This window comes from Castor canadensis, chromosome X (genome assembly GCF_047511655.1).
Source record: "Castor canadensis chromosome X, mCasCan1.hap1v2, whole genome shotgun sequence".
Classification (NCBI taxonomy): Eukaryota; Metazoa; Chordata; class Mammalia; order Rodentia; family Castoridae; genus Castor; species Castor canadensis.
The window spans coordinates 137,936,959-137,963,988 of record NC_133405.1 but is presented as its reverse complement, the minus strand read 5'-3'; the positions used below and the strand labels follow the sequence as shown (position 1 = coordinate 137,963,988).

Sequence of the window (27,030 nt, the reverse complement as noted above, 5' to 3'; positions counted from 1 at the left end):
TCCCTTTTTTGTGTTCTCATATTTCCACTTGGTACCATTTCTGTCCCTGGACTGTGTGTAATTTAGTGTTACAATAGTGAAACTAATAAAATCAAGGAGGAGGGAGAATATAGAGAAAGAAAGAGAAGTACAAGGAAATAAAAGAAAAAATAAAAAAAGAGAGTACCAAGGAAAACAGCAGGGAGAGATGGTGGAAAATTAAAGAGCAAACCCAACTGTGAAACCTTTAAAGGAAGGCAAACAAGAAAAATAAATTACATAAATAAATAAATTAAATTAAATTAAAAAAAATCAATGGTTCAGGAACAGTGGAATTTCAGTCTTAGTAGTTCTGCTGTTACTCCTTTAGCATCTATACCTGTGTGTGTTTCCTAGGCAGGTTTGGAGCCCTCCTGTGGTGGGTGGCAGGTTGGTTGGGTCCCATGGGCCTGTGGGCAGAGGCCTGTCATTGAGGCAATCTAGTGGGCCTTTGGAGCATGGGCTTGGTGTCCCTGAAGGGCATGGGTCCAGTGGAGTGGAAATCATGCGTGCCTGTGGATCACTGGCCTGGCAGACCTGAGGGGTGCAGCCCAGCAGAGATCATGAATGTCTGTGGATCACCAGCTTGGCAGGCCTTATGGGTGTTGGCTTGGCAGAGCAGAGATCATGCCTGCCTGTGGATCCCTGGCTTGGCAGGCCTTAGGGGCGCAGGCCTGGTGGAGATCATGAATGCTTGTGGATCGCTGGCTTGGCAGGCCTTAGGGGCATGGCCTGGCAGAGTGGAGATCATGCAGTCCTGTGCAGGCCTTAGTGGTGTGGTCTGGCAGAGATCGTGTGGGTCTGAGGGGTGGGAGTTTGGGGGATTGCAGCCCTGGCTGGGCTGAGGAGTGGGCACTAAGATTGGAGATCCCAAGGCCTGTGGAGCAGTGGCTCCATGGGCCTATGGGGCAGGGTTTGGAATGCAGCACTGGCTGTTCTTTTAGTAAATCGTGGCATGGAGAAGCCTTCCACAAGCTAGGGTTTCAGAGTGCTAATGTTTCAGCTCTCCCAGGTGCTTTACCTCAGCTAAATGTGTCTCCAGTGTCTCAGCAAAGTCCCTGTTCATGGAGCTCATGTGGTCTGCAGCTGTGTCCCAGTCACCATCTTAGATCTCCCCATTACAAATATTTTTAAATGTCATGTAACTAAGAAATCTTGAAAGAAGCTTAGTATAAACTAAGGCAAAACCAGAACTGAGATTTTGAAGGAAAACTATATGGAGAAGAAAACTATCATCATCAAAAAATATATCCAAACTTATCCATTATTCACTCTGCCGTGAACCAGACATGCCACTCCCAAATATTGTTAAACATATATTTTAATTTCCTGATTTTTTTATCTGATGTTGTTGCAACAACTAGATAAATCTATCTCCTTTGAAATTGCATAGACTTTCAGTGCTTTAATTTCATGCTTACTTTCATATATAAAATTACCTCTCTCTCTCTCTCTCATTTCATGAAGAGCACCACCCTACTTTACCTATCAGTTGCCCAAGCTAGAACCTAGGGTCTTCTGGATTCTTCCTGGTCTTCCTCAGTCTAAATCATTCATCACAATAGATGGAATCTAGCTATTATCCAAATCTCCTAAATATTCCTTCTCTTTCAACATTACTATTGCCTTAGTTTGTTTATTAAAGCAAGTTTTCTCTTGACGTTCTCTATTCTTATTTCTAGTTGATTCTCTATGCTACAGTCAACAGAATCTTTGCAAATAAGAAAAAATGATGGCTCTTCCTCTGTTCAAAATCCAGTGGGAGTTATTCCAATTTCCTGTGAGATAAAGCTTCAAAGTCTTTACCTTGTTTGGCCATTGGTGACCTTCCTTTCACCTGTGAATTCTCAGTTTCTCTCCCTCCTTCCATATAGACAAAACAGATTGTATTTCCATTCAAGTATCCAATTTGGTTTATTTTCACTTGATACTCTTCCAACCAAAAACATTTTTTCAAGCTTTTTTCTCATGCTAATCCCTCCTCATCTTCAAAGATTCAGCCCACCTTTGTAGGGAGTCTTCTTTCTAACACTATCTGGGGGGATTACTTTCCTTCTCATGTGTCCCAATCCCATCTTGGGCTTTCCCTTCCACTACAATTGCAGTGTTCTTCATGGGACCATGTTCTTATAGGACCATGTGATCCAGTTATGTAAAATGAATCTTTTATTCCACTCTGAATTTTTGCTGCTATCCACAGCAATTGGTGCATGCTATTTGGTTAAATGGAGAGAGTGGGAGAGCCAATGCATATTTATAAGGATGCACTCTTTGACTTCCTTTAATGCCTTTGTAGCCTGTCTATACTCACTCTAGATTCACTTCATTCTGACCTCAATATGTACTATGTAAAAGCCAACAGAAATTGACTTTCTCTAGATAAACATTGACAGAATGTATAAAGATTAAGAATATACCTCCTACCAAATAATACAGTGAAACCAACTACTCAATTTTTAGAATACCCAACAGAGATTTCCCTAGTGGATTTTTATAGAAAATACTATTGATTTCCTAATGATAAACATTATCATAGCAAATATTATCTACAAGCTGTCACATTAATAATAAATAATATATTTTCATTATTTGCATCCAAATCCTTGCATTTCAAATTAACAACTCTTGAAGAAGACCTGTTCTCACACATGAAATTTGAATTGTAGATAAAGTGACACTTTAGAAGGGTTAGGTCATATTGTATCTTTTCAACACTACCAATATAATTTATGTAGTGCCATTGCAATGAGAGAACTCTAAAGGATTTTAAATTATTCTCAGCTTCGAAGAGTAAATTGAAAGGAGGCCAGTTCCCAGACAAAAGAAGAAAATATCAGATGAGTAGAGATAGTGATACAGAAATGCCCTAGTAAAAGTATCTTAGGACACAGGACTGGGGGAGGGGGAGAGGTGGTGGTAGAATCCTTCCTTAAACATGGAACCTACACAGCAGAAGACTGCTATACTCTGTTTACTTTATTATACCTCCACCTCAAAGGTGGGCAATCACAGTAAGTCTTGGAAAACTTAGAAAACTATAATTACATTTTAGGCAGTTTTTTGGGCTGTGGGTTATAAAGAATTGTTAGAAACAAATTGCTATGTCAGCTCAAGAAGGCTAGAGATAGACTTTAACACAATAGATCTAGAAATATCCACAGGTCCAAAGTAAAATGTTGCAAACACTGCTGATAACAGAAAAAATGATTTGAGCCCATTTGGAGAGAGCATTTGGGCTATGTATTGCTATATAAAAACCAATTGCCATTTATGTTTAAAAAAATAGGTGTTGAATGCAATGTAGCTTTCATAAGTAGCTTCTTTTAATTAAAAAAAAATTCTTTCCAGTGTTGAGCAACACCTTGAGCCCTAGGGTTTCTTCTTGTTGAAATTTATAAAGCTTGTTTGGGAGCACATTCTCTTGGAGAACATGCAACTCCTATGCTTATAAAGCAAATGCATGCTATTTCATATTAAAAATACTTCCATTTATTGAGTGTTTATTATATACTTTGGGACTGTGGATTTGCTTCTCAACAGTCTATTCATAAGAGGCCTCAAAAACATGGTAGAATTCAGTTTTCCCTCAAGAAAAGTATGAATAAAGAATAGATAGAAGGCCAAATAGACAGGTTATAGAATCAACAAACAACTAAGTAACACCAATAATGTTGGTGATGAACACACAATAATTCTCCCCCCCAACCTTTCTCACTTGTCAGTAAAACTATCATAAGGAAAATCATGGGGTAAAATCACAAATATTCATGCTTTTTGTTAAGCAAACTATTGTAAACCCAGACATAAAGTCTTAATATAAGAAAAGAAAATAAATTCAGCTAGCTACAGTGTGAAAGTTGCTGTTTCTTGTAAAATCTTTCTTATGGTTCATGTAGTGCGACCTGAGTATGAAAGCTCTATTCAGCACAAGCACAGAGCACAGAATGAAGCTAAATGCACATCAGCAGAACCTTCTCATTAGCTGTATGAAACTACTGGCTTTCAGATTAGAAGTATTTGACTTTTACTGCCTGCAAATGTAAACAACAAATCCAGGATATGCACAAAGGTTTACAGTTTAACTGTTTTTAAAACCTGTTACAGTTCAAGGGAACAGCTATACTTAGCACTGCTGCTAGGTAAAGAAAAAAAAACAGCATAGCTATTTAGTTACAAGTGTCTTTTGATATCCAGTACTTATTTTATTTCACTTAACCCACTTTCAATACTTAGGATATGTGCATGTTCATTCTTTTTATCCTAGGAAGTACTGGGGTTTGAACTGTGCGCTTCATGCTTGCTACACAGGTGCTCTATCACTTGAGCTACATCCCCAGCCTATGAGAAATAATTTCTCATCATTTAATCATTTGTCAAAAGCATAATGTTACATTTTTAAGACACTGAACAGGAGATATTGGTTTCAAAGATGGTAAACAAAACTGAATATCAAAAATTGTCCACATCAATGTGACTTTAAGGTTACATAAAAGGATAATCTTGAAACAATCATTGTGGACAGAATGCTCATTTTCATCTATGTTTAGAGTTTCCTAACACATTTCATTCCTGGCACAATGAAAATATTGAACCCATATGTGTGGAACAAGATTAAAAATATTTACTTCTTGTACAGTTTTTCTCCATTCCATTTTTCATATCTTCCTAATTAGATATTTTTACATCCCTTCTTCTGCAGTTTGTTTCCAGTTTCATTCATAATTTTTGCTACTTCCTTTCAAAGCAATACACACCTGCTAAGCAACAACAGTGTAAGAGGTTGTTTTGGGTCACTACATGACCCAAAATTGGGGAACACTGAAGTAAGTTTACCCTCTTGTGAAAAAATGTACAAATGCTAACACTCCTATAATTGTTAGGCAGATGCTGAGAAATGCAATATGAAGAAGTCAAAGAGAAAGAAGTATCAGTTTATCTGGAGATTTAAGAAATCACTCAAAAGCCCATAAAATAAATAATTTCTAAACCCAATTGGAAGAAAATGAGACCATTTCAAATGGCTGGTCATTGGTAACATCACTTGTAATCATGACTCTTCATGAGCTCTCCATTGGGCACCATACCTATTCCAGGATTTGAAAACAGACTGATGACATTAGTTTGTGAAAAAATTCAAATTAAAAGAGATAGTACTTGTAAATGTTTGGGAAATCTCCAGGTCCCCTAGAGAATACTTTTCTCTTGTATAAAAGTTTTACAGAAAGAACTACTGTCATTTGTTCTCTCTGTCTCTGTCTCTCTCTCTCTGTTCCTCCCCCTGTCCTTGTCTCTGTCTCTCTCACTCTCTATCCTGGAGAAGGAACCCAGGGCCTTGGGCTTGCTAAGCAAGCTATCTATAAATGACCTATATCTCCAGCCCAGCATAATTTTTCCTTTATCAAATTTCTGCTATCATTGAAAACTCAGAGCATAAATTTTCTGCATTTTTCCAAATAATTCCAAGATACTAAATATGCAGCAAAGAGGAAACTATTCCTCTTTGGCAATTAATGAGTATCTTTTCATTTCATAATTAAATACTCTAATTTTATGTTACTGGATAACATATTATGCATGGCTTATTTACCATTGCTTTATAAGCATTTTATAGTTTAATGGCAAAACTGAATGGCTGTTATTAAGATAATGGATTTGAGGCAGACCATTCCCTTATCTGTCCCTTCCTTCCTCTTCCTCCCCCTGTCATTTTGATTTTTTGGAATTAAAATCAAATCTTTAGGTACTACTTATGCAATTATAACTCTGGTGTATATGCCTTTTCTCTACAGAGCCACACAACATTCCTGTTACTGGGATTTTGTCTCCATTTTCCCATTTATCTTCAATTATTCAGATTCTGGTTATATTTTAAGGCATAACCCTTTATCACCTACTTATGTCTATTATGATATCTCAAACATGTACTGCTAGTGTAAAAGCATGTTTGCATTTGCTCTTTGTAAGTTATTCTACTTTGTAAATTTCCTTGTGTCTATTTACAATTATACTGCAAGATTTTAAGGTGAGTTCCATGTATTTATTATTTATTTATTTACTGTATTCTCATAGTGCTCAATATAAATGCACACTGTTGACTGAATTACAGTAGTCCTGGAAAATACAACTTATTGGGAGGATTTTTTTGTCTTTTTATAGTTGTGTTCTTTATTTGGAAATAATGTTCATGAGTATACATTTCAACATTGGGATCGTAGTATAAATTTCTTATGTTAACAAAAGCCATTTTATGCCATGTGCCTGTGACTCGTGCCTGTGATTCATGCCTGTACTTCTAGCTACTTGGAGGGCTGAGATTGGGAAGATCATAGTTCAACACAAGCTTGGGCAAATAGTTCACACAATCCCATCTCCAAAACAACCAGAGCAAAATGCACTGGAGGTATGTTTCAAGCAGTAGAGCACTTGCTTTGTATGCACACACACACACACACACACACACACACACACACCCTTGCCATTTTACATTTTTTTAGTGGTTAGAAGAACATGAATCATTCACGGAAATTAAGATTTGAAAAAATTCTTAGTCACCTAAAAATTTAATCACCTGAAGGACATTGGCAGAAAAAAATCTCTGTCATAATTGTAGGCATTTATAATTCAGTCCCATTTTAAATAAATAAGGTAAACAAGACACAATGAATGGAAACTGTTTAATTGTATACTACACATTATGAATAGTGTATGAAACTAGACACTATTAAAGTACTATGTCTAATTTTCATGTAAGATATCACCTACTAAAGATATGTTACTGAGATTAAAATTTATTGTCTCCTTTGCCTTATGAAGTGAAGAAGGAATCAAACTCGATTATACCTTTAACATTTAATAACAAGTAGCAGCAACTAATATTTACTTTTACCAGGCAGTAATCCATCTAGGAATAATGAATATGAACCATGAAGGAGAATAACATGAATTATGGAAAACAAAGAAAAAAACATATAGAAGTGCTTCACTTACATACATTAGCTGTTTATATAAGGTAGACAAGTATTCAGGCCTCATGAAGCAGATCCAGCCAGACAGCATGCTTAGAAGAATTCATCGAAATTCACCAGTGATTATTCAGTGAGATTAATTGCACTTAAACAACCTCCAGGAACTTTATCTATCAACTTTAGATAGATACAGTGTCTCTCATAGATCTATATGTCTAGTACTTGGTCCTCAAAGTGGCACTATTGGAAGGTGATGGAATCTTTCAAGAGTTAGAGCCTAGTTTGATTTCCTTAGGTCATTGGGTATGTGCCTTCAAACGGTATGGTAGGACCCTGGTCTGTTCTTCTTCACCCTCTTTTCTTCTTGGCTGGTGATGTAAGTGGTTTACTTTGCTTGTGCTACCACTATGATGTCATTCCTTGCCAAGTAATGGGGCCATTTGATCATATACTGGAACTGTCAAAGGCTTGAGCCAAAATAACCTTTTTCTCTTTATTAGTTAGTTGAACCAGGTATTTCACTATAGTGATGGAAAGCTGACTCATAACAATAATTCAATAGTGTTTGAAAATGGACAGAAAATCATCATGTGAGAATTTGGGAAAGGACTGGTTGAGAGGGTCAAGAATGATAACAACACCTCCTCATATCTAAAAGAGATGGGAGAAAGACTGAGGATATAGTGCTGTGGTACAGTGCTTGCCTAGCATGCAAAAGGCTCTGTGTTTATCTTTGACACCACAAAAAATAAATTAATTTTAGGAAAAGAGACAGGAAATAGGACATCCTAACCTGAAAAAAGATGGGTAAGAAATCTGAATGAATGATAACATTTTTGGTATGAATGATTTCTTGCAATACACTGAAGATAAGGAACTTCCCATATCTAGGAAGTAGAGTCTCTTCTTATATGCTCATAAAGCAGTGAAGGATTATGTTGGATTTGGATTTAGTAGATCAAGGGTGGGCATGGACTCTACATTTCTAATGTGCTCTAAGATGATGTTGATGTTGCTGCTTTGTGAAGCACAATTTAAGAAGAAGCCATAAGAAGCAAGTCACCAGGATACTATGTGAGAGCTGATGCTGACATGTTTATCTGCTCAATAATCAGATGGCAGAGAAGGACACCACTTCTATCTAGGAGCACCCACATTTGTGGGCACCAATGTGCCACAACCATATGATCTTTTTCTATATATGTTGTAACAAGAAAGCAGTCAGAATTCATGCTATCATACCAAGTTAGGCCTAGAATACTGGGAAACTTATGAGTTGAGGGAGTGACAAGGAACAAAAAGTGATGAATGTTGGTACCATTTTAACTATTTGAAGGACAGATAATTTAAAAAGATAAGGGAGTTTGGAACATGCTCATCTTGAGATACAGAGAGAATATTGCTGGCCAAGGAGAAAGAGATATGGAAGAAGGGGATGGCATATGGACCTCCAAGTGCTGTTGAAGGTCTAGACAGAGAGGACAGAGAATGTAGGATGTCTCTGAAGCTGAGAACAGCTCCCATTGGACAGTGAAAGAAAAAACAGAGTTTATATCTAGACCCACAAATGTCCTGGATTCTGCCAACCACCTCAATGAACCTGGGGCATATTTCCCTTCAGAGCCTCCAGATAAGAACCCAAGGTGTTAAATTAATATTGGTCTTAGAAGAGCATAAGCATAGAACCTCCAGAGCCCATTTGGATTTCTGACCTAGACAACTGTGAGACAATCATATTGTCATCAGTTGCTAGTTTTGTGGTAATTTTATAGCAGCAACAGAAAATTAATATGGTTGGTACTGGAATGTACAGATTGTAAGAAAGATGTGGGAATTATCTGCACTATTAGATAAAACTGAATTAGGAAAGGGAGCACATAATTTTAGTGGAACAAGTAGAAAGTGAGAGCAAAAGAAAGGACCCTTCAAAACAGCAAGCTAGAATTCCCAAAAGGTTGACTGTGCAGGAGGAGAAAAGGATAAAGAATGTGAAGGACAGTCAAAGAGGGAGAGTGCTTGTAGGTCATATGTGGGCTTTGAGATCATGATTTGGCAGAGCTATGAGAAAGAGCGTTGGAGTACAAGCTATCATATGAGGAGTGGACTGTGAAGACTGACAGGCATCAAAGATACATTCCTTCCAATTAGGATGGTGTTCAAAAGCCCCTGAAGGAGCAACTGGCACATCTTAGGAAGCAAAGGAGAAGGGACCTTTTTGTTTTGAAAATGAGAGAAACTTCAATACGAGTGTGGAATGCAAGAAAGAATCCTGCAAAGTGGGCTTTGATAATGCAAGAGAGAGTAGAGAAAATTGGTATAAGAGAACAGGGAGGCATAGCATGGATTGAAGGCATTTTGCTGGCATCTGTTCCAACCTCATTCATTGATTTTAGGCCATAAAATAGATGATGGCTTTACCCATCACTCATTTTATAGGGCTAATTCCAAGTTCATCATTTAAGTATCAAATAACTGCCCTTTAGCTATTGAACTGACCATATTTTACCACTCAAGCATTATGTTTCCTTAGCTTTCATGAACCAAGGTTCTTAGTCTTTCTTGTTAAGTTTCCTTTCTTGGTTGCCATCTTCCAGATTTCTGCTTGTATTCTACCCAGATAATCCCTTCTTGTCTTCTACCTGCCATGTTCAGTATGCAAATCTGTCAACAACATGCAGAGATTTTGTGTTCACTGCTTCTTCTATATGGATGGGAAGATGTGTTGCTTGCTCTTCATTTTCTTCAAATCTCTTCTCAAAAATTACCTTATTAAAGATGCCCTATGAGTATTGTGTTAGTTATCTTTCTGTTGTTGTGACAAAATACCGGAGAAATTCAACTTAAAAGGAGGAAAAAGGCTTATGTTGGCTCGTAGTTTCTGAGGTTTTACATGATGGTCAATTGGCTCTATTGATACTGTTGATACTAGGCTTGTAGTGAGGCAGAATATCGTGATGGGGAGTCTGTTGTGGAGCAAAGCTGCTCACCTCAAAGTGGCCAGGAAAGAGAGAGAGAAAGAGGGAGAGAGAGAGAGAGAGAGAGAGAGAGAGAGAGAGAGAAAGAGAGAGAGAGAGAGGGAGGGAGGGAGGGGGTTAGGAACAAAATATACCCTTCAAGTTCATACCCCAGTGACCTGTTTCATCCAATTAGGTCTTATTTCATAAAGTTTCTACCACCTCCCAATATCCCATTTGATTAATCTATTGATGAGGTCAGAGCACTCATGATCCAATCATGTCACAAGGTCCCAACTCTGAACACTGCTGTATTGGAGGCTAAACCTTCAACATGTGAGTCTTTGAAGGACATTCCAGATCCAAACCATAAGAAATACCCTACAAAATGCCAATCCCAAGTCCCAACTCATTACTTGCTATACTCTTCCTCCAACATTATACTGTTTGTCTGTTAATTCTGTTTATATTTTATATATGCAGAACAATTTATATAAATAACAATATAGACAATTACATGCATATAGTATTTATATGCACACATATTGCACATAAATATATATACATATATATATTACCTATTTCATTCACTACAAGATTAAACATTAATATACAGGGAAGGAGTTTATTTTATGTTCTCAGTAGGTAAAATAGTGTCTAGCACATAGTAGGCACCCCTAAAATTTGTTGTATGACTTATTGGCTTACCCAACCTGAAGTCCTGGAAGTATCAAAAGTCCAAGAAGAGCACAACATAAACTCAATCTTCTCTGCTTCAGGATTTTATCATAAGACATACATGCTACTGTGATCTGAGTGCTTGTGTCCTCCTAAGAGTCATATGTTGAAACTCTGAGGCCCAAGGGATGGTCTTATCAAGTGGGACTTTGGGAGGTGTTGAAGACACTAAAAAAGATTAGTGTCTTTATGTAAAAGACCTCAGAGAGCCCCCTGACCCTTCCACTTTGTGAGGACACAGTGAGAAGGCATCATCTATGAATCAGGAAGCAGCCCTCATCAGTCATTGAATCTGCCATGCCTTGGTCTTGTACTTCCATCTTCCAGAACAGTTAGTAATGAACCTTTGTTGTTTATGACAGTCCAAGTTTATGGTGTTTTGTATGGTCACTTGAATGGACTATGACATACACTCGTATGTCATGAGTATACAACATATATTCATTTTTTTGTGTCTTTTCTTTCTTAGAAAAATTGAGTTCATCCATTAGTGAGAATCATGAAATATAATGTACCAATTTTGTAAGAAGCTCTACTCTTACCAACCTGTTTTCATTATTATTTTAAAAACCAAACTAACTCAGACCTTTTGAGTATTGGTCATTACTAACTGTCAAATAGATAGTACATTATATATAATATTTGGGTATGAAAGGAGAATAATTGACTTTTTTTAGATTTCTTTCTGAGAAATATAGAGGATATAAGTAAAGAATAACTCATTTTTGTCCACACTATGATCATTTAGAATCAGTATATGAAATAGATTTACCACTTGAAAGTTACATTAAAATAGTGGCAGAAGCTATCCATTCATCATAGCTATTGAAAAACTGTAACAGAAAAATGAAAGCTTCTTAAATTGTTGGGCATCAAAATTGATCTGAACTAAGAGAAGATAATTAATTGAGTCACTTTAGATTTGCATATTCAATCAGCAAGATCATTTTTAATCCTATAAGGAGGTATTTTACAGTAACATTAATCATTGATTATATATAATCAGAAATGCATGCAATTAAGGAATAAAAAAAGATACATGACTGAAAGATGTAAACATATTGACTGGGAAGAGACTGGAATTTAGAGAAACATTTCTAAAGTTGCCAAGTCTTTGAAACAATATTATTCCAAGGAAGTGAAACTGAAAAATGTTTGCTAGAATTTTTTTTTTGCAGTACTGAGGATTGAAGAGAAAGCTTCGTGCATGCTAAGCAAACACTCTACCAGTTGAGCCAAGACTCAGCCCCTTGGTTGGTTGATTTGTTTTAATTACTATTACCAATTTTATTATCACATATTAATTGTACAAAAGGGTTTCATTGTGACATTTCCGTACATGCATACTTCGATATTATTCACCCTTTCTATTACTTTCTTATCCATGCTCCCTCCCTTTTTTTTACTATTTAAGTGGGTTTTGTTATTGTTTTCATACATGTATATTATGTACTTTGATCATATTTAAACCCACTCATCACTCTCTTCTTTCTTTTTGAGGCAGGGTCTCACTAACTTTGCCTTGGTTGTCCTCAGATTCCCTATCCTTCTGCTTCTGCCTCTCAAGTAGGTGGAATTGCAGGCATAAACCACCACTCCTGGCTTTTTTGCCTGAGTATATACATAGTTTCTACTTTTGAAAATGAGAAATGCTAGAAACCATGATTTTTAGAAATGTCCACTTGACCTAGACATTAAGGGGGCATTGATTCATTCAATCAATTGCAATATAAGCTCAAGCATTGCTTAAGATGTGCTGGAAAATGTGCCAAGTTGATGAATTCCTAATATTACATCTTTCAAGTCAACATTTTCTGTGCTTTACATTTGTAGATCGCATTGACACATAGAGAATTTTAACACAGGTTATTACTTTTTAAGTAAAAGATGGTTTATGTTAATTAAATAAGAATAAACACTTAAATGCCAACCCATGTAGCAGGCATGAATATCATTGTACAAGCTCAGGACTGTAATGAATGAAAGATGTAAGCAGACAATAGTCATTTCTATTCACCCATTATTGCCTGGATATGGAAAACTAAAATAAATACAGTAATTTTCTTTTTCTTTTTACATATATATTTTTGTGCTGTTATGCTTTAATATTTACAAAGTGCCTACTTGATAACCATAGCCATATGCCCTTACATACACAAGATATGTGCATAATAAGTTTATGGATTTATGCTTCTTTTGGGATTTGCTCTGAAGTCTATAAATTTGTAATTCATCAATTGAGAACAATGCCTTGGACATTCCACATCAAAAGCCACACTGGGAGATGTTGGCTTCTTGGACTACAGGATTTATAAACACCTGTAGGACTAACTGTGTGATCTAATTTGCATTGTCTGGTCACAATCTCATGATCCATGCAAAATGACTCTATTTGAATGTCAAAATATTCATTTCAAAATATTAACAGAGTATAATAAAGCCAAAGTCTGCCTATCAACCTTCACTGTGTCTCTCTCTGTGTCTGTCTCTCTCTCTTTCTCCCTCTCTTTCCTTCCTTCCTTCCATTTTTTAAAAATTTCAGTAATAATACTGAGGTTAGATGGTATAAAAATCTAATTGTAGTTATAATTTGAAAACTTCTGGAAATATTTGGTGGTGTGCTTTTGAAAGATGATTCTATGACATTGAACTAGATGGTCAAGATACAACTTAGTCTTTGGAAGGAGATCCTGTAAGCTATGCTCAATTAGCCTCAATTTTCTCCTGGAGGGATCTTGTCCAAATCTTTATCTTGTGAGAATAATTGGTTCTGTCACCACAAAAGCCAGTCACTACACAAATGAATGGGCAGGAAAAACATCCTGCTGTGATGAAACTTTCCCTGGTGAAATAAAATAGACTCTATTTGCTCTCCAACAGGTGAAATGCAGGTAGAGCAGGAAGAGATGGACTGAAAATAAACAACAAAGAGTATAGGAGAATCAGATGGCCACATGCTTCTACATTTTGCTTCACTTTCCCCACATTTTCCTGGGGTCACTCTATTCTTTTCTAGGAGCAAATATAAATAAACGCTTTGTGCTGTTTCAAGAATGGGGATGGTTATTTTCAAATTTCTGCCAGTGTCTCCCTTGTAAGGTGGCTGTTTCTGTGCTCTAGCATAGAATCATGCACACTTGCCTGCCCAAAAATAAGCTATATAATCAGTGCTATTTATTTAGTAATGTTGATTTTAGACTCATTTACACCATTGCATAAGTAGTATTAAGCTGAAACTTTTGAAGTTGTCAATATACAACCATGGCCTTTCTGTATAGTTTGGCCCAATATGTCTTCCATAAATTAGTTAAAATCACTCAGAGAAATAAATGAATGTTCTTAAAGCAATGAATAACTCCAGCACAGAAAGAGGTTTTCCACATGTTTTACTCATTTGTATAAGCTAAAAATTAGATCTCACAGAAGTAGGACTAAAATAATGGATACCAGACAGTAGGGGGGAGGAGGGCAAGGTAGAGAGTTTGAATAACAGCTATTAAAATGGAGTTAAATAAGAGGAATTGATCCTAGTATTCTTTAGCACAGCAGAATAACTATACAACGATTATTTTATATATTTCAAAATAACTAGAAGAGTCTAAAGTTTCCCAACACAGAAATGATAACTATTTGAGGAGATGGGAATGCAAATTACCCTGCTCTGATCATAGCACATTGTATGCAAGTATTGAGTATATGTACTGTACTCCATATACATACAAATGATACATGTCAACTAAAAATAATTAAAAATGAACCAACGGGCTCAGGGCACTTTTGTTTTGCTTAATGCCAATGCTGATTAAGTCTCTTTGCCTTTAGTGGCATGCATTATAATTTCTTCTATATCTGATTTTCCTCTATTTCTGGACATGGAGCACTGTAATTACCCACATGCCATTAAAAGTAGATGTGTTCAAGTGGTTACTTGTAAAGTGGTTACTTTACAAGGTAACATGTGGAGAAATGATGTGTATCACTTCCAGTCTTTAACAGACAATCACCTCTGTTTGGCTCTCAGCTATCTCTTCCCATGCCACTGCAAAGCCTGTTGCCTCCTGTTCACATGGTGGATAACAAAATGGCAGAACTTCTATTGGCCAGATCTGAACTAACATGGATAATCATGGTCTCACTGTCAACCACATGGGCTGTAGACTTAAGCAGGAAATAAACCATTGTTATTTTCAGCCAATGAGAGTTTAGAGTGGTTAGGTATGGTTATTAACCTAGCTTATTCTCACTCAAAGGCTTCTGGGAAAAATCATCAGGATGGCAGGGAATACTCAATAATGTTTACAGTTGGTGATATGTTTTGAGTCAACATTTACTTATTTAGAGGGTATAAATGGCCATTCCAAAGCATTCCTGAGCATTCCACCCACTAGAAGTCCTACCCTGAAACATCTTTTCCTGAGAGATTATTAAAACTCCACACAGGATCAGTTCTGAAGTAAGTGAATGCTTCTTTACCTAATAGATGATCATGACAGATTTTTATTATGATTTGGATCTTAAATATCCCCAAAAGCTCATTCATTAAAGACATGATTTCTAATGTGGCAGTGTTCAGAGGTGGAGTCTTTGAGAGGTGAATGAACCATAAGGGTTCTGATCTAATCAATGGATTAATCCATTAATGGATTCATAGTTGAGAGGGCTATTGGGATGTAATGGAAACTTTAAGAGGTGAGACCTAGTTAGAGGAAGTAGGTCATCAAGGGTCTGAAGTTGAAGGGTATATTTTATGTTTTATTCTTAGCTCCTTCCTCTTTCTTTGTTCCCTGGTGACCATGAAGTGAACAGGTTTGTTCTCCCATGTGTTCTGCCTTACCACAAGACCAGAAACAATGGAGCCAGCAAACAATGGAGTGAAACCTCTGAGATCATATACCTAAATAGGTGTTTCCTCCTTTAATTCATTTCTTGCAGATATTTTATCATAGTGATGGAAAACTTTGCAACACATCAACCTAAGGCAGGATCAAGGCCTTTGGAATGGCATATAGTCCTTGTTCTTTTATTCTGAGTAAAGGGGAACTATAGAAACATCATCATAAACACTCCTAATATCACTAGCAATTAGCGATAATTGGCACTCAGAAGTGACAATCCAAAGTCAACTGTAGTTATCCTACCTACTATAGAACATTACAAGATATTCCTCCCATCTAACAGCACCCTTGGATTGATAAACCAAATTATTTTCAACTTCCTTTTCCTCCTCAAGTGTATTTTGAAGAGTATAAATGTTTAAAATTTGAGGGACTTAAGCTGTGGGTTTGTTGAACAGCTGCTTAGCAAGGTTACATGCCATTGACCTGTGTGTACTGGTTGGCATTCTTTTTTTTTTTTTTCCACAGGTAAAGTGTATTATTTATTTTTTTTATTTTTTTTTATTTATTTATTTTTTTTCATTTTTCTTTTATTATTCATATGTGCATACAAGGCTTGGTTTATTTCTCCCCCCTGCCCCCACCCCCTCCCTTACCACCCACTCCACCCCCTCCCGCTCCCCCCCTCAATACCCAGCAGAAACTATTTTGCCCTTATCTCTAATTTTGTTGTAGAGAGAGTATAAGCAATAATAGGAAGGAACAAGGGGTTTTGCTGGTTGAGATAAGGATAGCTATACAGGGCATTGACTCACATTGATTTCCTGTGCGTGGGTGTTACCTTCTAGGTTAATTCTTTTTAATCTAACCTTTTCTCTAGTTCCTGGTCTCCTTTTCCTATTGACCTCAGTTGCTTTAAGGTATCTGCTTTAGTTTCTCTGCATTAAGGGCAACAAATGCTAGCTAGTTTTTTAGGTGTCTTACCTATCCTCACCCCTCCCTTGTGTGCTCTCGCTTTTATCATGTGCTCATAGTCCAAGTTGGCATTCTTGCCCAAAGTCTATATCCTCACCCTGGAGTCATCTTGAAACATACAGCAAACCTCACCAAAGAACCTGAAGTGATATGCCAGAATAAACTGATTCCATTGTGAAAGAAGCAGCACAAAGCCCTTGCCTTGTCCATGGCCAGTCAGTCAGCAACTCCATTAAGAGAAAGAACAGAACAAAACCAGTATGGTTATACAGGATTCTAAAACTCATATGTGTAATTATGCAAATCCATCTATTGTTGACAAAATACCCACAAAATAGTGATTGTTGCTGTTGGACTTTGCATTTGAATACCTGAGAGTGAATTCCTTTCTTTTTTATACCTACCTTTGTTCCTGTGCTTTCTTCTCCACCCTTTCAAACTAATTGCTTTGTGTATCCTATAATCTAACATCAGAAAAAACTCAAGTACAAATTTCCTCACTTCTCAAGAAACGTGCACTGCTCTATAATTGAAGGCATTTCAAAGCTTTTGCAAACCTATTATGAAGCACTGAGGTTCTGTCTATTTTTATTTATTGCTAAGACTAGCCATTCTCTTTAAGTGCCTCTCTGTACCCCCAACAAGAGGGAGACCCATTTGTTAGAACAAAGTGTATAGACACCTGGAGTGTAGGTGGAGACAGCTTCTGTCCTGGATGAGAACAGAATCTCAGCTTTGAAGGCTATTTCACAGGTGCCTAGAATTGCTCAACAGCAGTTAAATTTACTGAAGGAACTGGTGTCCTTTCTATGAGTTATGGGCCAAATGATGTCTTCCAAAATTCCTATGCTGAAGCCCTGATCAGAATGTTTGGACATGGGGGTGGGTCATTCAAAAAGTTACTAAAGTAAAATTAGTTCTCAAGGGTGGCCTGTAATCTTATAGGACTGGTATCCTCATAAGAAGGGGAGATCAGGACACAGACACACACAGAGGGATGATCCTGTGAGGACATAGGGAGAAGATGGTATCTACAAGCCAAGGAGAGAGGCCTTAGGAGTAACCAGCTCTGCCCACAACTTGACCTCAGATTTCCAGCCTCCAGGAACAGGTAGACAAAAAAATTATGTTGTTTTTATCACCCAGCTTTCACTCAGTACTTTGTTACAATAGTATGAACAAACTGAAACACTATGAAAGAACACTGTGCACTTGGTGGGGGTGACAGGTGAATGGGTTTGGCTGTAACTGTCTTTCAAAGACAAATGAGGAGACCTAGCACACACCTGCCTTTGAAGAGATGAGGATATGGACTATTAATGATTACAAAATGGTACCTTCAGACATGGGTGTAGATAGGTTCTGTTTACCCAGAAAGTTTGTCCCCCAGAGATTTACAGATCCAAATCCCCAGAACCTGTGAAATTGTTGCATTTTATGGCCCAAAGGACTTCAGAGATGTGATTAAAGTTGTGTGTCTTAGATGTAAGGAGCTTATTCTGGATTGTGTGAATGGACACAGCTTAATCATTTGATCCCTTTAAAGTCTAAAAGGAAGGCAAAAGAATCAGCTTGAAAGATGCAGCAGAAGAAAAAGAGAAAAAAATGTGTGCATGTTTGCTGGGTTTAAGATATAGCTAATTACATGAAAAGGCTGCAGCGGTGACTCTGGGAGCTGACTGCAGTCCCTTCTGGCAGTGAGAAAGACAACAGGAACTTCAGTGTTACAAATGCTAGCATAGGATCAACCTGCATGATCCTGGAAATGACTCTCTCCAGAGTCTTCAAATAAGTACAGCCCAGTCGACACCTTGATTTCACCCTTGTGATACACTAGATATAGAGAACCTAATGGAGTCAGATGGATTTCTAATTTTCAGAATAGAAAATTGATGCATGAACATCATTATCAGTTACTAAATGTGTGGAAACTTGCTATAGAACAATATAAAACTAATCTAGGTGTATCTTACTGCAATCTATGGGTTCTACCCAATGACCACATGGGATTTGTGCCCTTACAACAAAAAGTATGGTGTGTGAGCCAGACACATAGGCATCCCTAGAGTTTGTCAGAAAGCCTGGATCATTGGGCTGCATCCAAATCTCTTCAATCAAAATCTACATTTGGATGAGTTACTCGGCTAATTTGTGCACATACCCAATGACTACCTCCATCTATTCAGAGACCCAACTAAGATGAGGAGCCTTGTCCTTCCCTATTTGACAATGTCATGAGAGGTCTCCAAAATTATTGGATAAAACAATTCTCTGAACTCTACCAGACAGTAGTTAACTGTTCATGTAATATTTTGTAATTGTCACCTATTTGACATGGTCTGTTTCATTGATGGCAAACAGTTTATTTTAAGGTAATATTGACAGTAATATTCCTGGAAGTCAAATTGACCTTTGCCTGAATCTTGGTATTTTCAGTTCCAAACTTCTTTTCTGTTAATGCTCATCTAGGCAGCTGTTTGGGAGGAGTAATGCCAAGATCAGAAGCCAGTAGTCCATGTTTTTAAAACTGCCTTAAGTCACTCTAAAAATGCATACCTCTATTCCTCCTGAAGTCTTTTCAGCTGCTAGAATCTACTACCCAGCCTGTCTATCTTCTCTCCCTTTGCTAACTCTTTAAACCCTTCTTGATCACAGTCCTTTGACAATGGTTCCTAGAAATTTATGGGTACATTAATAACCAGTCCTTCATTTCTCTAATGTGGATTATCTCATCCCCATCAGACTTTTTATCACGTGTTTTTCACCCAGATCCATGATTTTAGCAGCTGCAGTATTCTCAGTCACTATTTTCATCCTATATAACATAATTTCAGCTCAGATTTCTATATGCTTCATTTTTTATTTCTCTGTTCACTACTGTGATAACTAGGCATTTTACCCATGAATCAGTTTGTTGAGCACATTAATTGAAAAAAAATTAAGCAAAAATGTTGCCTTGATCTAGATTTTTCAGAAATAACATATTCTAAATTTGTTATATTGCCCTAAGGTTAAACACAAATAGATATCTGAATAAAAGCAAATTAAAAGACTATGCACAGTAACCTACACCTCTAATCCAAGCTACTCAGGAGGTTGGGAGTATCGAGGGTCAAGATCCCATCTAAACCAACAAGTCAGGTATGGTGGCACATGCCTGTCATCTCATCCATGTGGGAGACTGTAAGTAGGGAACTCACATTTGAGGTTGGGCCCTGGGCAAAAAAGTGAGACTCTACCTAAAAAAAGTAAAGAAAAAGTGTCAGGGAGCAGTATAGAAGTATAGCACCTGCTTGGCAAAAGCTAGGCCCTGAGTTCAAACCCTAGTATTGACAAAAAAAAAAAAGAAAAAAATGACAAGCTCAATTTAAACTCACCTATTGACCAAAAGCTGCCTTTAATGTACTGAGAAAATCATTTATACAAAATTATCTTATTACTTTAAATAATGTAACTGCCTACTGGTGCTCTTTTGATTTTCTTTGTTTTGTTTCTACAGTGGTATTGCTTAAACTTTTTATCTGTAAAAATTGTAACCAAGGGTTACTAAACTACCAAGATGAAAATAATCCTGTTTTGATAGAGTTCATGTTCTATGTATGATGACTTAAATGAATGAACATGTACACATGGGGTACAATTTGTTGAAAACTATACTGAATGCATTCATTTAAGGGTATGGCCAAAATGAGTGCATTTTAGTAACCAGGCAGAGTCATCAGCAAAACATTAAATTATACTACAAACAGAAATAAAAACACTCATGACTTCTATTCAGCAATACATACTAATAAAGGAGTGGAAATGTCAGTTAGCAAGTTGGAGAAAGTAATCATAAAATATATCTGAGAAAAAACTTATACACTGAATATATAAAGAACTCTTAAAAATCAGATTAAAAGGCAGAAATCCCAATAGAAAGGACAGGTACTCAAGGAAGAGACTATCTAAACAATCAATAGACATATGAAAACCTTCTCCAACTTATTAGTCATCAGAAGAATTCAAATTGAAATCACTATGCAACTTCCAGAATTTGCTAAAATTAAAAGGAAAACACCACATCTCAGTGAAGATGGGGAACAACTGGAAATCTCATTGACTCTAGGTGGGAGTATAAACCAGACATTTTGGAAGACCATTTGGCAATATCTAATCAAGGAGAATGAATGCTTAAGAGCCAGCAATTCCATTATTAAGAATCCATACAGTTGTTCACCAACAACATGGAGAATTTTTTGGCTGTACTATTGCTATAGTTTGGATCTGAAATATTTCCCAAAAGCCATGTGCTAAGGGATTAGTTATCCATTGATGGAGGATTTTAGGAAGTGACTGGATAATGAATGCTCTGACCTCATCAATGGATTACTTCATTGATAGGTTCATAATTTGATGGACTACTGGGAGATGATGGAACTTTTAAGAGGTAGGACCTAGTTGAAGGGAGAGAATTCCATTTTTTTGGTGGTACTAGGATTTGAGTTTGCCCTTATACTCTATCAGCATGAGGCAATTCTTGAGGGTGTGGCCTTGGAAACTATATCTTGTCCCAGCTTTTTCTTTCTTCTTTCTTCTTCCTCTCTCTCTCTCTCTCTCTCTCTCTCTCTCTCTCTCTTCCTCTCTCTCCTGGTTGCCATGAGGTGAGCAGCTCTCTTCTATCGTGATCTTCTGCCATGATGTTCTCCCTCACTATAATCCCAGAAACATGGATCCAAACGACCATGGACTAAAAACCATGAGTTTAAATAAATCTTTCCTCCTATAAGTTGCTTTACTAGGGTATTTGTCATGGTGATAGGAAATTAACACACAGAAAGCTAACACAACTATTTATAATCACTGCAAATAGGAAACAACCCAAATGGTCATCAGCCATAGAATGAATAAGAAAACACCAAGGAAGTCTTGATAAAGAAAAAGATTTTAGATTAGATATTGAATGATGACTTGAGTTTCATCTCTGATTTGCTCTTTTTGCTTCTGCTCATGGTACTATGAATGTACACATTCACAGATCCTAGATCCTAAATTTACCTAACTATGCTTCTGTTTTTGTTTTTTTTTCGTGGGTATGATGCTAAAGGTTATCCCAGTGCCTGGCGCAGAGTAGTCTGTTGAACTTCATAAGTGCATGTCTGCTGGAAAAATAAATTAACACAACTTTCCAGATCATAGAATCATTGCCTGTGATTTTCTTTCCTTCTTTGAGGTTTGCTCAAAGGGTAATTTAAAAACTTTCAAAGGAGATTTAATTATAAGACAGAATATCTGTTATGCAATGTCTCTAATGCTTATGTTGGCTAATTGGATTTGGCTACTTAGAAAAGATGAATGGATTTTGCAGAATGAGAATTGAAGGTCTCTTATACCCATATTAAAAGGCATTGTTCACTGATGGGAAGAGGCAACCCAGATAGCAAAGTCCTTGTCCATTGTCCTTGACCTCCATTTACTTCTTTTAAGAGGATGAGTGAAGGACCCTCATCTCTGAAGACTTCTGTTATCATCCATGCTCTGGCAAGAAAGCAAGTCCTCTGAATAGGAGGGAGTGGTACTGATTATTGCTTATTGGATAATGATACTGTAATAATAAGAAGCCTTCAGCTATCTCCTTTGAAGATGGAAAATTCATATATTGGCATAAAATGGCATTTAAAAAGATATCTTTTCATGAAATCTTTTTGTTTGAGAATAACACTACAAAAATAGAAAGATGTGGACAGATATCTTGCAACTTACTGAGACCTTATTTTCAGACTTCTTAGTTTCTTCAACAAAAGGAGAATAGGAAGGTAAAACAGGTCCTGCCTGAGGGTTTTTACCAGTGGGAGGGAGAAGGAATAAGGAAAGAGCGTAGGAAGGTGAATGTGGTGGAAACATTATGTACTCATGTATGAAAACAGAAATTGAAGCCGGATGCCTGTGGCTTATGCCTGTAATCCTAGATACTCAGAAGGCAGCGATCAGGAGGATCATAGTTTGAAGCCAGACCAGGCAAATAGACCCTATGTCAAAAAATCCTTCACAAAATAAGGCTTGTAGAGTGGCTAAAGGTGAAGGCCCTGAGTTCAAGCACCAGTACCACAACAAAAAAAAGAAAGAGAGAAAAGAAGAAAATGGAAATTGAGACCTATTGAAACCATTACAGGAATGGGGAGGGGGGGGAATAAAGGAGAATGATGAGGGGGGTGAGTTCAACTATGATATATTGTAAGAATTTTGTAAATGTCACAATGTACCCCCAGTACAACAATATCTGATAATAAAAATATGTATTTTATCTAAAAAATAGAAAAATGTGGCTAGATATCATATAACTAACTTTAACCTATTCTCAGGCTTCTCAGTTTTTTCTCTGATATGGTAAGCAGAATCCATGGTCTTTCACTGTTAAACATGCATTTCAAGAGGTCCCAGAAAGAGGAAATATGTTTTTGTCTTTTATTCATGTGAGTTTTTTGGACGCGTTTCTGAATAGGATCAATGATTGATATTTCTGCAAAATATCTTTTTAAAAGATTAAAAACAATCTTGCTTATTGAATATGCAAATCTGAGGTGATTCAAGTATTTCTTGGTAGTTCAGATCAATTTTGCTGCCCCAACAGGAAGAAGGTTCTTTGTTTTCTCTTTTTCTCCTCTGAATCGAAAGCAAGAACACATTCAACCTGGAGCAGAGTAGAGAAGCCTGAATCTTCATTTCTTTGTTGAATTCTTGCACTGATGTGTGACCTTGGGCTAACAGATGGATCCATGTGATAAAGTTACTTAAAATGCATGGAGAAGCAGCCACAACAAAAACAGAGTCCATTGCTGATGCTTGACTATGAATAGCTTTCAAGCCTACAGTCCTCCTGTTCTGTGTCACATGTAAACAAAAAAATTGGGTTCAATGGCTACAGTGAGAGGGGGAAACTATATGCAAACTCCAGCCCATGTTCATGAATTCTCTTCTCAGACACATACAGTAATCACCATAAATTCTGACTGCTCTCTTTTCTCTTTCCTCTAAACCATTTCTGTACCAGCTTGTCAGTCTGCCCCACTCGCCCCACAAAGTCTCAACCTTTTTTCATTCTCATTGCTTGTGGTGTTGTCAGTCATGATTTCAGAAGCAAATTTTGCATGTATACATGGAGGACCCATCCTACTTCTTTGGAACAATTCAACAGCCCTCAGCAATAACATGGAAGAACCCAATGTCATTTTGCAGCATAAGTAGAAGTTTAGTCCTTTGAGGAAAATAATGCATCCACCCATTGATATTTGAATAACTTGGCTTGTAAATATACTTTCCAATGGATTTATATTTTATTGACTGCTGTTGCCATAGATACTTTCTATGTGTAACAGTCTTTTTATCTCCATGGCCTGAAGCAATTTGCTCCACTGTGAGCTGCTATAGCACTTTGCTTGTCACTCTCTTTAACAACTTATCCCATGATTCCTTATATTAGAGATGTGTGAATATATTGCAAAGTTCTTGGGGCAAGTTGTCCACTTATAGTGGAACAATGCCTTACACAAATCCATCTTCACTGAACATGGGAATGAATCTACTTTGAGTGCCAATCATAAAGATGTCACAGAAGCACAATTTTGTACACTTTGCACCAAACGTTTATGAGAACCCATGTAAGAGAATCAGAATAGTAGAAGCAAAGAGAATGTGCTTGGAGCCTGGAGTGAGAATTCTTGGGTTGATATGCCTAGCTTTACAGTTTGCCCACATATATCTTTAATACACTGCTTACCTTCACTTCTAGATTATCTAATGGGATCAAAAAGTGGTATAAAAATTACAGTGTTCTGAGATGGTCATTTGAATTATTGTTTGGCAAACTGGCTGGCACATATTAACAAAGATGTTCTTTGATTTATGAAATAGTTATACCCTGACAAATACATCATAAGCTGAAAATATAATAGGTTTAAAATGCATTTCATATACCTAATCTACCAAATATCATAACTTAGCCTTTCCTACCTTAAATGTGCTCTGAACACCTACATTAGCCTATAGTTGGGCAAAATCATCTAGAATAAAATCTATTTTATAATAAGGTATTGGATATCTCATGAAATTTATTGTACATTATTATATAAAAACATGTTGAAAAAAGGTAACATAAGTTGTCTACACTCATAATCATGCGGCTAACTAGGAACTATGGCTTCCTGCCACTGTCCAGCATGAACAGATAGTATGGTACTGCTTAGTACTACCTTGAAAAAAAAGTTCAAAGGTCAAAGTGTAGTTTCTACTGAATACATAGCACCTTTACACCATCATAAAGTTGAAAAATCATAAGTCAAACTATCATAAGTCAGGAAACATCTACAGGTCCTCACATAAGAGCCACCATTATAAATACTTTCATATGGAACCTGGTTGTGCCATATCCAGGATTCATTCCCTCTTATGACCATGAAAACACATTTTTGGATACTGCTGTCTGTTGGACAGTGGCAGAACAATAATTCAAATGACCATCACAGCAACACTACAAATTATACACCATTTTTGATCCCCATTAGATAATCTGGAAGCTGAGGATCAGTGAAGGTAAGCAGCCTATTAAGGATATTTGTAGGCAAGCTGGGAAGTGAATTATGTTTACCCAAGAATTCTCACTCCAGGCTCCAATCACAGTCTCTTTGATTCTACTGTTATGCTGTGCATGAGATATGGCAGACAGACTTTCATATGGTCCTCAGTGATTCCTACTCTTGGTATTCACATCCTCTTGTAATTCCTCTCTCTTGAGTATGGGCAGGATGTGAGAATTGCTTCTCACCAATAGCATATTGCAGTGGAGATGTGACACTACCACCATAAGATTGTAGCTTCTGTTTTGCTAGGTGCCTCTCTCCCTTGCTGATTTTGAAGACATAAGGTGCCATGTTGCAAAAGCCCACACAGAGGAGGACTGAAGATTGTCTTTAGCCAACATCCAGCAAGAAACGGAAACCCTCAGTCCCATGGTTCATAAGGAACTGAATTCTATTGACAGTCATGAAAGCTTGGAAATGGATTCTTCTCCAGATAAGTCTCACATGACACCACAGCTCTGGATAACACCATGATTACCACTTTGTCTGATCCAGCTACACCATACCCAGATACTTGACTTACTGAAACTGTGAGAAAAACGTGCTAATGTAAGCCACTAAATTCATGGTAATTTGCTACCTAAATATAGGTAATTAGTGAAGGTGAGTTAGCATGTGTAGAGAGTGAAGACTAAGAATAGCTTGATTCCGAGAGCCTTTTATCATTGAGGGTTTCATTACTGATCATTTTTCTCCCTCTCAATTCATCATAGAATAATAATACTTTCTAAACAATCTGGATCATAAGAATAGCATTCTGTCAGTCATCTTTCCATTCCTGTGGTGAAATATCTTAGGAAAAAAACTTAATGGAGGAAAAATCTATTTTGGCTCATAGGTTTAAATTCAAGGTCACTGGCTTCATTGCTTTGGGCCTGAGGTGAGGCAGAATATGATAGCTGATGGAATGGGTGGCAGAGACGTCTTCATAACTCATGGTGGCTAGCAAGGAAAGACAGAGAAGACAAATAAATACTTTCTTACAATACTGACTTACTCAAAACAAGGTTTTCAGTTCATCTTTCAAGTAATGGTGTTAAAGTGACTCATTAATGTGTTCCAAATAGTACATGTATCTGTGTAATTGCTTGCAAGATCTCAAAGTAATAGAAGCTGCCAAGGAATGGAATGAAAGAAAGTCTAATGTCTAGACTCATCTACAAACTTAGGTGGAATATATAAAGTGTGGGTAGCTTGAGAGGGTTGGCTACGTGAATTTGTGAGGTTAAATACAAAATGAAAATGTGAAGCCCCTTGTTCATATAGCAAAATGAAGTGCTATTAAACAAAACATAAGATTTTTCTCCTTTCTTCCACAGTCCTTACTTGACTAATCATGGTATTTTTTTATCTGCTATTTAATGTGCTAAGTAAAGTTTAAAAATTTAAACATGAGAATCACTATTCATCTTTATATGGTGCAAAACTGTGTTTAAGTACAAATGTTGGAGCATTTAACTTATTTACAGAATCAATTAAATGAACCAATTTATATTTTGTAATATGTACATGTGTATGTATTTTGTTATTAGCATGATATTGGAAAAATTACACAAAATGAAATTATCTGTTTTTTATTTTCCTTCTTTCTATGTCCACATTATACTGTCATTTTCTACCATTAGTTACTATGAATAAGGAAGGACTGAATGGAAAAGGAATTTTGAGTTCCCCTGTTTGATCTTTCCTTCCATGGTACCACTAAGTGGCTGGCCAATGCAGGGAAGTAACATAGGAAATGATAGGGTAGGGTTCCTTCTTAACCAGTATTTCTAAGAATGTCTCCACCTTGCTCCTGCATTTGAAGCAAGCTAACATTAACTCACTGCACTGTTAGTACCCCTGTTTATACAGTTGTAGTTATACCAGTTCAGTTTGTCCTCCCTGGATGTCTCACTGATCTTCCATTCATTGTGGGTCCACCAGAGCT

General features: G+C 36.9%; 1 protein-coding gene across 1 annotated transcript in view; it reads left to right on the top strand.

Moving 5' to 3' along the window:
- Positions 1 to 26,523, top strand: part of Sts (steroid sulfatase) — a 278,787-nt gene extending 252,264 nt beyond the window's left edge. Inside the window, exon 10 of the mRNA XM_074062830.1 lies at positions 25,350 to 26,523. Within this exon, the coding sequence (XP_073918931.1) occupies positions 25,350 to 25,369 (20 nt within the window). The 3' untranslated portion in view covers positions 25,370 to 26,523. The remainder of the gene's footprint in view (positions 1 to 25,349) is intronic.
- Positions 26,524 to 27,030: the final 507 nt, after the last annotated feature.